The following is a 16,402-nucleotide window of genomic DNA, read 5'->3' as shown; positions in this document are numbered from 1 at the left end:
GTAATGATCTCTTTTTTCAGTCAAGAAATTGGTTATCTGTTTTCTCTTAGTCATTTCATAAGACTATTAACAATTTTTATGAGTCTTTAAAAAAACAACTTTGGGCTTTGTTTATCCTCTATATTTTTTCTAGTTTTTTATCTTATTTTTATTTCATTCCTTTTATTTTTTTTTTCATTTTTGTGAATTTTTCTTCCCTGTCTTTTTTTTTTCAAAACCACTCTATTGAGGTATAATTGATATACAAAAAGCTGTACATATTTAATATATACAACTTGATGAGTTTGGAGATAAATATATACCTGTGAAACCATCACCACAATCTATGACATAAACATATCCATCACCTCCAGAAGTTTCCCATACCCTCTTTTTTTTGTTTGTTTTTTTTTTTTTTGGTTGTGGACCATTTTTAAAGTCTTTATTGAATTTGTTACAGTATTGCTTTTGTTTTATGTTTTGGTTTTTTGGCCGTGAGGCATGTGGGATCTTAGCTCCCTGACCAGGGATTAGAACCTGCACCCCCTTCACTGGAAGGCAAAGTCTTAACCACTGCACCACCAGGGAAGTCCCTCTCATACCCTCTTTTTTTTTTTTTAACATCTTTATTGGAGTATAATTGCTTTACAATGGTGTGCTAGTTTCTGCTTTATAACAACATGAATCAGTTATACATATACATATATTTCATACCCTCTTTATTATTTTTTTCTTCTAGCTTCTTAAGGTGGATGCTTTGATTATTTTTTATTTTTTCTATGTCTGTTGTCAAGGCTATAAATTTCCCTCTATGTACTGCTGCTGTAGCTGCATCTCACAAACTTTAATATGTTATTTTGTCTTTATCATTCAGTTTAAAATACTTTCTAATTTCTATTATGATGTGGTTTTTTTACCCATTGCTTATTTAGAAATATATTGTTTAATACTCAAACATTTAGAGATTTTCTTTTTCTTTTTTTTTAAATTAATTAACTAATTTTTGTCTGCATTGGGTCTTCATTGCTGTGCGCAGGCTTTCTCTAGTTGTGGTGGGTGGGGTCTACTCTTCCTTGCGGTGCACGGGCTTCTCATTCCAGTGGCTTCTCTTGTTGTTGAGCACAGGCTCTAGGCACACGGGCTTCAGTAGTTGTGGCACGCGGCTCAGTAGTTATGGCTCTCAGGCTGTAGAGCTCAGGCTCAGTAGTTGTGGCTTATGGGCTTAGTTGCTCTGTGGTGTGTGGGATCTTCCTGGACTAGGGCTCGAACCCATGTCCCGTGCATTGGCAGGAGGATTCTTAACCACTGCGCCACCAGGGAAGTCCTAGAGATTTCTAGTTATCTTTTTCATTGATTTCTAGTTTAACACACTGTAGTCAGAGAACATTCTATACGTGATTTATGTCCTTTAAGATTTGTTGAGGCTTGTCTTGTGGTCCAACATTTGGTTAATGTTGATAAACTGTCTCATATACACTCGAAGAGGATATCTATTTTTAGTTTTGGGGTACAGTACAGGACAACTAGGTCAGGGTTTTAATTGTTTTGTTGAAATCTATATCTTTGCTATTTTTTTTTCCCTCAATGCAAGATAATTTTTTTTTAACGTCTTTATTGGAGTATAATTGCTTTATAATGGTGTGTTAGTTTCTGCTTTATAACATATGCAAGATACTTTTAAGTTATTTCTATTTACTGTGGGGTTGCCTTTTTATCTTTAAAATATTTTTAGTTTTTGCATTATATAGTTTGAGCCTGTGTTATTAGGTGCACATAATTTTTATATTGTTGAATTAACTTTATCTTTGTGAAATGTCCTTTATCTTTAATAATATTACTAAACTACAGCAGCTTTCTTTTGATTAGCGTTTGTATTGTATATCTTTTCTGGAATAGAAAGATACTTAAAAATAACCCGAGAATTTAAAATCTCTTTCAAAATACATCTACTTTAGAATTTCTTTAGAAATATATACACACATATGTATACATATATATGGATATTCATATTTATTTATTTCAAGCTGTATTTTGTCAAGTCCTGTCAGAGAGCACTATCATTTTCTTATGATAGATGACATTATGCAAAGGAAAAATTATAAATCTGTGGTCTAAAAATCTAAAGGAGTGAGAACATAAGAAAAATGGGCAGATTTCATGATTTCAAATTGGGTATGATTCAGAAAGATTTTATGTGGCTGAGATTGAAGTTTAAACTGAAAAGTTGGGCCGTATTTTGGGAAATGTTTGTAGACATCACTTAAAAAAGTTAATCTCTGAATATCTGTTCCTCAGATTTTGCCCCGCTGCATCTGTACTCCAGACATTTCATTTCAGTTCATGAAAATGGTTATGTTGCCAAAAACGACCCCTTATAGCAAGTGTACTGTTTATTATTCAGTATAACTTCTTTGTAGTTAACAAATAGCTCAATTTCAGAATTACACTTTTGTTCTGGATTTTAGATTAGAAACTTTTGTACCAGATTGTCAGTTTTTCAATATATAAGGAGAGACAGGGGCATGTGTCTTTCTAGCATCTTAACCTCAAATATACTATTGAGAATTTATATTCAAACATATAATGCAGACAGCATTTGTTTTATTAAAGTTATGCCTCTAGATTTAATGCCTGGGATGAAGAAAATAGCAGCCGTAGATAAAACTGGCTTTATTTCCATAACTATTTATAATTGCTTTGAAAGTGTTTCCATGGACATATTGAAAGTCTAACATCTGTAAGGTTGAACTATAAGAACATATTAATTTAACCTGTTTCTTAACTTTTTGGGATAATGACATCTTAAAAGATAGTACTTTGCTTTAGGTTTGGATTTTATTATAAGGAAATTAAGTGGATGTAAGAGGCTGCTGATACTGGATGCTGAACTGATGTGTTTCCCGTTTACCTTTACCTCATTGAGTTGATTGATAATGGCTTTTGGAGGTTCTGCAGCTAAATATTACTCTTTTGTTTCTTATTCTTTTAAATGTGTTTGGTTTTAGCTTCTAGTCTAGAATATTTGAACTGTGAGGCCTATTGGTAGGGGATACCTTCTTTGTGGTGTTTTAAAGCAAATGCTTGAGATTTCTTTAATCCTAATGAAGTAAGGATGTAAAGAGTTCTAGAACAATTCCTCTAAACTGAAATGGAGGAAAACTTAAGGCAAATTAACTTGGGACAGGTCAACAAAAAAGCTATGTATTATGAGTTATGGTAGTCCTCAGCTTGTTAGCACCTTGAAAGTTTAAATGGATAGATTCTGAATTCAGTTTGCTTTCAGTGGGGTAATAGTTTTTTTTAAGATCAAAATACCTTGGGATGGGATTGATTGCCTATTCTTTTATGAAGTACCATTATCTTCCTAATAGCAGAGAGCACTTTCTATGAAGTATTTTAAGATATGATTAGGTGGAATCTCTTAAGTCCTATCCCAGAGTTATTGTCTTGGTTAAAACCATACTTGGGGTGTATTGTATGCTGAAATAGTTTTTTGTGGGCTAGTCTAGAACCCAATCACTTTTTATTATACTTCTGTGAGAAAATGCACTCTGAATTCTGAGCTCATAAATGAGGGGATGTCTATATACTGTTTCATTATTCGAGAAGATGATTTTTAGACAATTATAAATTAAGAATACAGCACATTTCAAAACTAGATCTACAGTTGTGAAAGGAATGATTAGTGAGGAATTTGATGCTATTCATGTGAGACTTCTTTTCTTCCAAATATATGCATTTTACAGCATGAGTTAGTTGATTATATTACTGGTTTGCAGCTGTCAGATTTTAAGTTTGCCATTTCTATCTTTCATATAAAATTTTCTTATTATGAACATGCACAAAAGTTAAGAGAATAACATAGTGACCCCTCCCCCATATTTTAACACTTAGATTAGAAAATCATCAATATTTTGTCATACTAGTTTTACTCATGCTTTTTTTTTTTTTAAACTGCTCTTTTGAGTGGGGAGGACTCAAATTTTTAAAAATCGCCCCCCTTTGACCCCAGGTGTACACTATTAGATAAATCATAATCCTTAGTTAATTGCACTCATCATTGGTCATTGCATAGTCCCCCTTAATTTATTCATTCACGTTTGAAATGATCTTATTAATGAAATAAACACCTAGGAACCTATCACCCAAAACAGAAGTCTAAGTCCTGCTTTGAAACTCACCTGTATCGAGCCATCTCCCCAGTCTCATTGCCTGCATCCTTCTACCCTACCTGAAGTGACTGTCACCCTAAATCCTGTGTTCACTAATATTTTCTTTCCTTTTTATGACAGAAATCCAGTAGAATTAAGACTATTGATACTAGAGGTCAAAGTGATGTATAACCCACATAAATGTTGCTTCATTGAGTTGATCTACATGGTTTGCTTGTAACATAAAAACTATGTATTTCTGTTTCGGTTGTTTTAAACTGTGTAGCAAGTGTGTTGTGTTAAGTATATCTTAGTAAGTGTATATGTTAAGTATAACTTCGGGGAACTTAATCTTTTCACTTTATATTACTAATATAATGTTGTATGTTGCTGGAGTTCTTTCATATTAACTGTATTACAGTACTCCTCTGTGTAACTATAACACAGTTTATCCCCTTTCCTGTTGATGTGAATTTGGGTTGTTTCCTTACTGCAGTACTTTAAAGCAAATCCCGGACATCATGTTATATCAGTCCTACATACATTTCTAAAGAATATGGACATTTTCTTATATAAGTACAGTGCCATTATCATTTTAATAAAATTGACAGCAATTCCTTAGTATCATCTACTATCCAGTCAATTTAAATTTCCTCACTTAAAAAAATTTTTTTTAAACATTGGCTGTGTTTTAAATAACTCCAAATAAGATCCCCGCATGACATGACATTTGGTTTTATGTCTACTGAGTCTCTTAATCTAGAGCATTCTCCCCTTCCCTGACTTTTTAAAGAATCCTAGTATATCCTCCTATGGAATATCCCACATCCAGGATTTTCTTTCCTTCTTCTTAGTGTTTAATTTGTTCTAAAGGCTTGATTAAATTCATTTTCAACTATTTTTGGCAAGAATACTTCATAAGCTGTGTTCTGGGTATTTCACATCATATTGCATCAAAAGGCTGATCATGATGTCTGTATGTTTTACCTTTACAAATTCTAAGATAGATCAGTGAGTTCAAAATCAGCTGTCTATTTGGAAGTTATAGTATATGATTTCTAATTCTATAATTTTTTCAGTATTTTTTTAACTGGAATTCTTCTGTAAAGAATTTTCCCTCATTAACTAAGTCTATTTGAATACCTTGAAATATAATTAGAGCAGAAATAAATGCTTAATTATTTCTCTTAAAATCTAATTTTCAGAGTCAGGAGTTGGTGTCCAGTTACCTTCAGTGGTGATTTTTGAGTTATGAACTTTGGGGGGAGGGGCATGATTTTCTCATTTTAAGTATCTGTTTGAACTCATAGGTCTTTATGTATGCAGTTTGTTTCAGTCAGTTGTAGTTATCATTAATTTGGTTATATTGATTTTCAGGAGCCCCTTTATGTTGGCTTTTGAGTCCTTTTTGCTGTGTATGACCCCAGTAGTCTCTTTTGCTTTTTTGCTTTTTGGCAGAGTAAGATGTATGCAGCTTATCTTATACATTTCTTACCCCAGACCTCGAATCAGTAATTCCTGCAAGAAGCCCTGGTTCCTTATTGTGGGGAATCATATTTAGAGACCATCATCTGGACCCAAGAGTATTTACTGCTCTTGGGCTCTCACTGCCTCTAGGATTTTTTATTGAGTAGTGTTAGGAAATACGTATTTTGGAAAAGAAAAAAACCAATTCATGTTGACATTTCAAATTCAGATTGAGGATTGCATACTTAGTTTCTTTTTTTACACTTGTATCTCTTTTCCTTTATACTGAATGCCTTAGTTCCTGACAACAGTAACTTAATTATATACTTGCTTTATCCTGTTATAGATGTCCATTAATAATATATATTATTTTTATAATTGTTAATATCTTGATGTGCATTAATAATAGTAATAAGAAGAAATGATTTAAATAGCATAGTAATTTCATAATACCAGTATTATTGCTCACAGTAAGACTACTGAACCGCATTTAAGATTTTTTTGCAGCTCTTTATCTTTATACCATATTTCCAGTAAGAATGTATAGTCAAAATTCTGTGTTCCAAAGTCACTTGAAATAATCTTTTTCTCTGTGTGGTTATGCCAACAACTTGATACACGATTAGGCTGTTTTCTTTCAGTTTTTAGGGGCTGCATTTCTAGCTTGAATTTTTAAAAAATGTAAAACATTTACATGATTCCAAAGTCAAACTTTGTAACTGTTATCTATTCAGATAATTTTCACTTTCATCCCTTCCCTCTCTAGGTAACCATTTCCTTCCTTTCCCTTACAGGTAGCCATTTTTATTAAGTTTTGGTTATTCTTCTAGTGTTTTTTTTTTTTTCATATAGAAAAGCAAAATATGTGCATAAATTCATATTTCTCTGCCTTTCTTACATGAAGTTAGCATACTCTAAGTACTGTTCTGCATCTTTCTTTTTTTTTTTTTTTTAAATGTTAGTTTTTTTTTGTTTGTTTGTTTGTTTTAATTTTATAGCTACTTTATTTATTTATTTATTTATTTTTGGCTGTGTTGGGTCTTCGGTTCGTGCGAGGGCTTTCTCTGGTTACGGCAAGTGGGGGCCACTCTTCATCGCGGTGCGGGGACCGCTCTTCATCGCGGTGCGCGGGCCTTTCACTATCGCGGCCCCTCCCGTTGCGGGGCACAGGCTCCAGACACGCAGGCTCAGTAGTTGTGGCTCACGGGCCCAGCTGCTCCGTGGCATGTGGGATCTTCCCAGACCAGGGCTCGAACCCGTGTCCCCTGCATTAGCAGGCAGATTCTCAACCACTGCGCCACCAGGGAAGCCCTGCATCTTTCTTTTTACATTTAATCTTGAGATCATTTCATATGTGGATATAATGATTTCCTCAGTCCTTGTTACGGTGCATGATATTTTATTGTATGTACCACCTTTTATTCAGCCAGTGCCGTATTGGTGGGCATTTTGTTTTTTCTGGTCTTTTGCCATTATAAATAGTGCTACAGTGAATACCTCTGTAAATATCAGTAAATAATTTAGTATTTTTGCCAGTGTATTTCAGGGTAGATTTATGGACATGGGATTGCTAGGTTAAGAGTAAATGCATCTGTAATTTTTCTAGATATTGTCAGTTCCCTTTTATCCAGTTTGCACCACTTTACAGTCCTACAACAATGTGTGGCAGTACCTCTTAACCCACTGCCTCTCTACCTGAGTGTATCATGAGACTTGGATTTTTGGCCACTCTGGTATCTGAGAGGTAGTTTCTCTATACAATTTTACTTTGCATTTCTCTTACTTTGAATTAAGTGAGCATATTTCCATGTTTAAAGGCCATTTTTCTTTTTCTTTTTTGTGGCTGAATCGCATGGCTTGTGGGATTTTAGTTCCCTGACCAGGGATTGAACAGGGGCCCTTGGCAGTGAGAGCGCAGAGTCTGAACCACTGGACCGCCAGGGAATTCCCGCCATTTTCATTTCTTTCGTCACTGTTTATATATTTTTCCCATTTTTCTATCAGGTTGTTGGTTTTTTCACTCAAAAAAAAATTTAGGAGCTCATGATACATTACAGATAGCCTTTGTGATATACTGTCGACGACTTTTAATTTAGGGGATTAATTTAAAAGGTATCTTAATAGTGGCAAAATGAAATGCACAGGGAGGCTCTAGATTTCTGAACTGCCGAGGAAAGACCTAGGCTTTCAGTTCATGGTAGCATTCATTTTGATATACTTTTAGGAACTATACTCTTAGTGATACTATTATATTGGTCTTAAAATTAACAATCACTTAGGCATTACCTTCTAGTTAAATTTGGGGGTATAGAATTCAGGCAGAAAACCTTAGAGATAAATAATCCTGTTTAATTCTGTTTCGAATACTGTTTGAATACTTTTTGAAAAGTAAGAATATAAATTTCAGGGCTTCCCTGGTGGCGCAGTGGTTGAGAATCTGCCTGCTAATACAGGGGACACGGGTTCGAGCCCTGGTCTGGGAAGATCCCACATGCCGCGGAGTGACTGGGCCCGTGAGCCACAATTGCTGAGCCTGCGCGTCTGGAGCCTGTGCTCCGCAACGGGAGAGGCCGCGGTGGTGAGAGGCCCGCGCACCGCGATGAAGAGTGGCCCCCGCTCGCCGCAACTAGAGAAAGCCCTCGCACAGAAACGAAGACCCAACACAGCCAAAAATAAATAAATTAATTAATTTAAAAAAAAATTAAAAAAAAAAAAAAAGAATATAAATTTCAGATTTTGAGGGATTTTCTTAACAAAATCAATTCTGCAGTATCTGGCATGTCATAAATTTTGTGCGATTGTTATATCACTTTATTATTCTGAAAGATCGTCTGCTGTGTACTATACACTAAGGTGATAAGAGCCTGAGTTAATCCTGGGAGACTTAAAAAACAATTCATAGGGTGTTGTTTACAAATTTCTTTTCATACATTGCATTATTCATACATGAGCAGCTTTTTAAAATCCAGCTTTGTAATGCAACCCTAAAACAATTAAATGTCTTTTCTGACAATTAGTTGTTTTTGATGTGATTTCGAATTTAAAAATCAGGTATTCTATTTTTCTAGAAGAACCTAACAAGACATGTGACAGCAGTAACACTAGTGCTACCACTACCTCCACCCAGCCTAATCTGGAAAACAGTAACAGCAGCAGTGAACTAAATTCTTCCCAGAGTGAATCTGCTAAGGCAGCTGATGATCCTGAAAATGGAGAAAGAGAATCTCATACACCTGTCTCTATTCAAGAAGAGATAGGTAAGAATACACTTCATACATTGAAAGGAGCTTTTTTATTTTTTTAATTTTTAATTTTTTAAATAGAAGTTCGATGGGGGGTGGGAAGATTTGGATTTTCTTTTCCTTTTTTTTTTTTTTTTTTAAACACAAGTGACACTTGCACTCAGTGTTTTTCTTTTAAAAAAATGAAAAAGCACTTGGGAAAAAATACATCTTTTTCACACCCCCTCCCCAAAGGTAACCACCATTATTTGGTGTGTAACATTTTATATCTTTCTCCGTGCAGTTACATTAATGTATGTATGTTTACAAAAAGTTTTTTTTTTTTTTTTTAATATAAACGGGATCATTCTGCATGTGTTGTTCTGCATCTTGCTTTTTTCACTCAGTAATACATGTAGGGGTTCTTTTCATGTAATAAATTGATTTTATTCTTTTTTTAACTGCTGCATGGTACTCCACAGTACAGATGAACCATAATTCATTTACTATTTCTCTATTAATGGACATTTAGGCTAACAGTTTTTTCATTATTACAACTAGTGGTGCTTTTTAACATCCTCACCATATATCTCTGTGTACTTGTATTTCTGGCAGTATAGATACAGTAAATGGAATTGCTGGATCATATGGTAGGTACATTTAAAAAATAGTGATGGCTACTGCTTAATTGTACGTTAAAAGGAATTTATACTAATCATTTACATGTATGTGTATTTCTTCATATTCTCGCTAAATTTGACATCATCTATCTGTTACATTTTTGCCAATGGTGAAAAGTATTTCATTTTAAAATTTGCATATCCCTGCTTACTAATGTGGTTGACTTTCTTTTCATGTGTTTGCTGAACTTTCTGTGAATTGCTTATTCATATTTTTTACTGATTTGTTTCTACTGAATTTTGATATTTTTCCCAAATGAGTTTTAGGAATGCTTTATGTATTGTGGGTATTAATTTTTGATTTTACCTATATATTTATATAGTCATTGCTTGTTTTTAACTCTTTCTGTTGTTTTATAAAGAAATTTTTACATTTTTTATGCAGTTAAATTTATCAGTCTTTTTCTTTAGGATTTCTCTGGATTTTGTGTCTTACTAAGGAAGACCATCCCTATCCCAAGAACATACATATATTTTACAGTAATTTCACATAATACTTCTATAACTTCATTTTTAATCCTTCTGGTGTATAATTTTGTGTATGATATGAGATGGAGATCTGTCTTAATTAGAACCTTTCAATTGCAAGTGACCAAACCAGCTTAAACTAGCTTAAGTGAAAAGGGAATTTAATTAGCTCATATAACTGGGAAGTCCAAGCCATCACCAGGCATAACTGGACCTCCAGGTATCAAAACTCTTTCCATTTTCCTCTTTCTGTCTCACCTTTTGGATCTGCATATGTTTGTGTGTTAACCTCATTCTCTCCTAATACAGACAGGCTTTCCCCAAGTGGCAGGGAAGATGGCATCAGCAGTTTGTATTCATATCTTTCCAAGGTCTGTGACCCAAAGGCAAGGCCCCTACTCCTGCTCCAAATCAAAAGTCCTGGAGGAAGGAATTTGAGTGGCCTCTCTTGGACATATTGTTCCTACTCCTGTGGCCAGGGCAGGCAAGGTATTATGATTGATGGCTCCAGCAAAAGTATATAATTGGAGTGGGGTAGAAATGGTTTTCCAAAGAAGGAGAGATGCTGTGAAGATAGGAAACAGCAAATATCCACAGTTCCACCCTAGCTCAGTACAAACGTGTGTATTCAAATTAAAAAAATGCCTCTGCCTAACATAATGGAAAGATCTCACCCACAACTGAAAATTTTTTCAAAAACTTCTCTCCCAAAATGAACATCTGGTCATTTTAACTGTATCTAGGATTTCTGTGTATTGTGTGTATTATTTTGATTATGTCTGGTTGTGGCTTATCTTGATCTTACAATCCATGAGCCAAATTATGAACTTAACTACCTGTGACACTCATTAACATGATGGTGGACGGTGTTCTCTGATAAACCTGGCGGCCCTTTTCTGGGAGGTTTTCTGGGAGAATGGATATGGATGAGAAGTGAGAAGCATACGGGAAGATCCCCCTTCTGGAGGCCATTCTCCTTTAACAGCCTAGATCCAGCTGACTTCTGTCAGGGATGGCCTGCTGGAAATTGCTGTAGGTTTGAATAATTATACATCCCAGTGTGACAGGTTTGGGGTTTTTTTCTGGCAGTAACACCCCCTTATAGATTGCCTGAATACCCAGCTAGTACCTAATGCCCAGAAACTTGCCCAGAGTCCCTGAGGGTAAACCCCCTCTACTTGCCCAGTTTGTCTGCCCCAGCCCCCAGGTGAGCGAAGTCTGTCTAGGCTCCTGCCTCTTGACTCATTAAACAGTGAGTTAGGGAGGCTAGGGCCAGGCAGCTCTGTATTCAGCCTCCAGGCTGCATCCCAGTGATTCACTCCTTTAAACAGGAATGTGGCCTTTGGGCAGGGTGTGCTAGACGATGACCTCCACTCTTAGCCTTGTCCCCTCTCTCTGCTCCTTCAAGTCGTACCCCCAGGGACGAATTTTCTGCCTCCTTTCCCTTATTTGCACTAAACTTAGCAAGTGGCAGAGGATTGACTCTCACCTGTTGGATTGTTGGCTCTAAATTGAGGCGCTTCATTTAGAAAGTGCTGTACCATTCCCTTTCTGCTTTTAGGAAGTCTGGCCTTGACTAAATGATGTCGAAAAAGTCTTTATTGTAGGACTTCAAAGACAGTCCCAAGAAGTAGCCACTATCGGGAATTCTCTGGCAGTTCAGTGGTTGGGACTCCACACTCTCACTGCTGAGGGCCCGGGGTTCAGTCGCTGGTTGGGGAGCTAAAAATCCCACAAGCCGCGTGGTGTGGCCAAAAAAAAAAAAAAAAAGGTGCCGCTGTAGTTCATCGTGTCGGCACAGAACTCTAGCATGGGTACAATCATGGTCTGGGAGCCGAGAGAAAATCGTGGATAGTCTAACTAACCAACTGCTTTGCTACCACACATTGAAGGTTACTAGCTTTCCAGCCTGAAACGGCAAGATACCCAGTACCCCTACCCCATCTTGATTTAGTCAGTGCCATATTTTCTGCTTGGTTTTTCATTTGCCAGTGCCACACTGTCTTAGTTTTTAAAAGCTTTAAATTAAGAAAGAAAAATGAGATCTTGTTCAACTGTCTGGCCAGTGGAAATTGGATAGTGATGCAATCGTTTTAGAACGTATAGAAATTTTCAGCTGAAGTGAGATTTATGGAAAAGCAGAAATTGCTCCTTGGCAGTTAAATCTGTCACTTAAAAAAATTAAGATATTATGAAAATGTGAGAGGCCTTTATTATATTTAAAAAAGCTAATGTAGTTGATTTTCACATGTACAGTTATCTGCATACACAGATAATTATCTAGATTCTTTAGGAAAAAATTCACTTGGCATTTATGTTTATAAGCTTTAAATTATTAGGTATTTAAACAGAATTTCAGTGGAAATCTTTCTAAAATTAATTATATCCTTTACTTTTAATACAGAAATCCATGTCGAATATATAAGGCAATATTTTATTAGTGTGCATTCTGAGTTATGTTTGTTACTTGTAAATCTGTAGCAGCCCTTCCTCTTTTCTAGTAGCTGAGCTTTAAAACAGATTACCTGGCATGTTTGAATTTTCTGTAAAATAATAAATGACTCACAGTAAAGTTCTGACATACTTTCTTTGGAGTAAAACTTTAAGAATTAATGCATTTGCTTTGGCTATTCAAGGACTTTTTATTTTCTGGATCTTAGTTGTCTACCAGATAGAAGTTTTGGAAAAGTAAGGTGTTATTACTATATGTAATTTACTTACTGTTAGCAATTACTTTTGGCTTTTTATCTGATAACAGGTGATTTCAAATCAGAGAAGTCTAATGGGGAAATAAGTGAGTCTCCTGGAGGTGGAAGAGGAGCGTCTGGTTCAACTCGGATTATCACCAGGTTACGGAATCCAGACAGCAAACTGAGTCAGCTGAAGAGCCAACAGGTGGCAGCCGCAGCCCACGAAGCGAATAAATTATTTAAGGAGGGGAAAGAGGTGTGTTTTTTCTGTTTAAAACAAAAATCTCTGGAATGTAAAATCATTTTTAAAATAGGGGCAGGAAGTTTGTAGAGGTACTTTTGAACTGTATTTTCCTCACTTCCGAGAGTGTAGTGTGTAACGAGATTAAAAGTGTTAGGTTTGTATTATGCTAAGTATAGTTGTACACCCAAATTTCAATCCATGCATAGAAATGCTGTAAATGGGTAGTATTGTTTCTGACTATATGGTTAGTTTTATTGTATATAATTCTAAAGAGATAGAGGCTGCTTCTTCACATGTGGGAACAGGTAGGCTATTTGTGGGCTTTATTAAAGATTTAATGCTCAGTTCTGGCTGTAGTCATTTTAGATGAACCTGCAGCTAAAAGGTAAGACTTCCCCCTTGATAGCAGAGCACGGTGTATAGAACAGCACAGCATCTCAACTCTGACTGTGAACAAAAAGATTGAAGCTAGGACTCAGTATTTCTGTCTCCCAGCAAGCCATGATGATAGAATAAGGGCCACAGCTGTGTCTCTCAGATTTGAGAATTATTTGCAGGGTAGATATGCAAGATTATGCAGTGGGGTTTTTTTTTGGTTTTTTTTTAATGCAGTGTTTTTAACATCAAAGAAATGGCTTTAAGACAGTGGCTTTCAGACTTCTTTTTACTCTGACCCTCACTAAGACATTTTTCATAGCAACCCAGTACATACATTCAAAAGTTTCCTGAAGTAGTATTTTACTATGTGGGAAGCACTCTGGTATTTTCTTTTCTAGTCTATTGTATTATGTTTCATTTTTTTTAAAGCTGAATAAACCCCACTATTGATTTCACAGTCCACTAAAGGATTGGAATCAACTATTTGAAACACTATTTTAACATATCCATGGGCTCTTATCTAAAGCTGGAATGATAAAAGGAGCAGAAGAAAAGGTATTTTTAGGAATATATGTTTACGGGAGTAGTACATGTAATGCCCTCATGCCCTCTTTTGTCTCTAACCCCTGTATATTGTAAGCTTGAGAAAATGATTGGTGAATGATTTATATATTAGTTTCATGTGTATATTTGAGATACATGAAAATACTTAATAATGTCCAACATATAATAGGCACTTTAATAGAGCTTAGTCTTCTTTCTTTTTGCAGGCATATCTTGGTTGTTTAATTATAAACAGTTAGCTTTAGCTTTTAAACTTCAGAAGTTCAGGGACTTCCCTGGCCGTCCAGTGGTTAAGACGTCGCCTTCCAATGCGGGGGGTGCGGGTTCGATCCCTGATCGGAGAGCTAAGATCCCACATGCCTCTTGGCCAAAAAACCAAAGCATAGGAAAACAGAAGCAGTATTGTGACAAATTCAATAAAAGACTTTAAAAAATGGTCCACATCAAAAAAATCTTTAAACTTCAAAAGTTCAGTCGTAAGATGTATCTTAACTTATTTTGAATGATAAATTACAAATTATTGAAAGACAATTGATCAAATTTACATATTTGACATAAATAATGGAGTCTTTTTGTTTTCTTGGTCAGGTACTGGTAGTTAATTCTCAAGGAGAAATTTCACGGTTGAGCACCAAAAAGGAAGTGGTCATGAAGGGAAATATCAACAATTATTTTAAGTTGGGTCAAGAGGGGAAGTATCGCGTCTACCACAATCAGTACTCCACCAATTCATTTGCTTTGAATAAGCACCAGCACAGAGAAGACCATGATAAGAGAAGGCATCTTGCACATAAATTCTGTCTGACTCCAGCTGGAGAGTTCAAATGGAATGGTTCTGTCCATGGATCCAAAGTTCTTACCATATCTACTCTGAGACTGACTATCACCCAGTTGGAAAACAATATCCCTTCCTCCTTTCTTCATCCCAACTGGGCTTCACACAGGTAAAGGAAACTAAGGTTTATTTATTGCTGTGAATATAGTAAATATTTACAAAATGATTATTGCAGTTGCACACTTTGTCATTATTAATGAATTGAATGAAGGCATTTTAGTCAGCAAAACACTGAGGATGTTAGGAATAGGAGTAACTTTACTTCTTAAGTTACCGATCCAACACTAACATTGGGAAGATTTCTGGAAAGCAGAGTCTTTATTCCCGGAACCAAATGGAGTCCAGACAGAGTTCCAGAACATCATAGAAGGTTTAAAGATTTGGAGGACGAATTGACCTCTGAGATTCCTCCAGTGTTTAAGACCTATGATTCTGTGAGGTAGAAACTTCCAGTAGCAGTATATTTTATACCTGCTTAGCCTAGAAACATATGGCCTATAAGGTGAAGTCTTCATAAATTACAGCTCTTGTGCTTTTAATTTAAGATCAACAAGATGAAATTTTGTTTTTTTCTTTTTTTTTTCCTTTCTGAAATTTAGGGCAAATTGGATCAAGGCCGTTCAGATGTGTAGCAAACCCAGAGAATTTGCATTGGCTTTAGCTATCTTGGAGTGTGCAGTTAAACCAGTTGTGATGCTGCCAATCTGGCGGGAATCTTTAGGACATACCAGGTAAGTGAATCCTGAGCCTCGTGAATGGTGGGTTAGTCTCCCTTTTGGAATACTAGTCTATTAATAATGAAAGTTAATGTGTTGAAGAGGCCATCATAAAGACTTAACTCTTCTTGACCTCATTTTCCTCCTATAAGATGGAGGAAAACATGTAAGATGTAAACCTGAATAAACACTAGTTCTTATTTAGGATATAGGATTATAATGAAGATCAGAAGAGATCAGGTATATGAAAATTAAAAATATGTTCTAAAGTAAAAAGCATTTTTATTGAATAGAAAGAATGCTTATACTTTTTGAATATTTACTCTGGAATGTGCTAGACGTCTTGATTTATTTAGAGTCAAGTATCTGGCCAAAGATCATGTAGCTCCTAAGTAGACCCAGAGTTGTGTGACTTTAGCAGACGGTTAACAAAAAAAATAAATTTGTGACTTGAATCTACTTTTTAGCCCTAATGGATTTATTTCTTAACTTTAATTTTTAAAAAGTTCTTATTACAAACCTAATGTAAGCTTATGGTAAAAAATGTAAATTATTATTCAATGTAAAAAGTAAGGCTCCTTTTACCTTCCCTGCCCCTCTACAGGGCCCACTCCAAAGGTATAATGCTGTATTTTTTAAAATTTAAATATGTTTTGTGTTGCTTTCTACACCTGTGTTTTATCTTTTTTAAAAAAATAAATAAATAAATAAATTTATTTATTTATTTTTTGGCTGCGTTGGGTCTTTGTTGCTGCGCACGGGCTTTCTTTAGTTGTGGCGAGTGGGGGCTACTCTTCGTTGCGGTGCGCGGGTTTTTCATTGCAGTGGCTTCTCTTGTTGCGGAGCCCGGGCTCTAGGTGTGCGGGCTCCAGTAGTTGTGGCTCGCGGGCTCTAGAGCACAGGCTCAGTAGTTGTGGCGCATGGGCTTAGTTGCTCCGCGGCACGTGGGATCTTCCCGGACCAGGACTGGAACCCGTGTCCCCTGCGTTGGCAGGCAGATTCTTAACCA

General features: G+C 35.8%; 1 protein-coding gene across 14 annotated transcripts in view; it reads left to right on the top strand.

Annotated features, from left to right (window-relative positions):
- Positions 1 to 16,402, top strand: part of BPTF (bromodomain PHD finger transcription factor) — a 141,174-nt gene that overhangs the window by 59,147 nt on the left and 65,625 nt on the right. For 8 of the 14 annotated variants that reach the window (XM_057535429.1, XM_057535431.1, XM_057535424.1 and 5 more), the window contains 5 exons: positions 8,666 to 8,854; positions 10,276 to 10,455; positions 12,725 to 12,912; positions 14,431 to 14,786; positions 15,277 to 15,408. In XM_057535429.1, the coding sequence (XP_057391412.1) occupies positions 8,666 to 8,854; positions 10,276 to 10,455; positions 12,725 to 12,912; positions 14,431 to 14,786; positions 15,277 to 15,408 (1,045 nt within the window). The remainder of the gene's footprint in view (positions 1 to 8,665; positions 8,855 to 10,275; positions 10,456 to 12,724; positions 12,913 to 14,430; positions 14,787 to 15,276; positions 15,409 to 16,402) is intronic. The other 6 variants (XM_007185942.3, XM_007185939.3, XM_057535428.1 and 3 more) reach the window with 3 other exon arrangements.

Source organism: Balaenoptera acutorostrata, chromosome 20, assembly GCF_949987535.1.
Source record: "Balaenoptera acutorostrata chromosome 20, mBalAcu1.1, whole genome shotgun sequence".
In the NCBI taxonomy this organism is placed as follows: Eukaryota; Metazoa; Chordata; class Mammalia; order Artiodactyla; family Balaenopteridae; genus Balaenoptera; species Balaenoptera acutorostrata.
The sequence above is the reverse complement of the archived record's forward strand: the minus strand, read 5'-3'. Positions and strand labels throughout refer to the sequence as shown.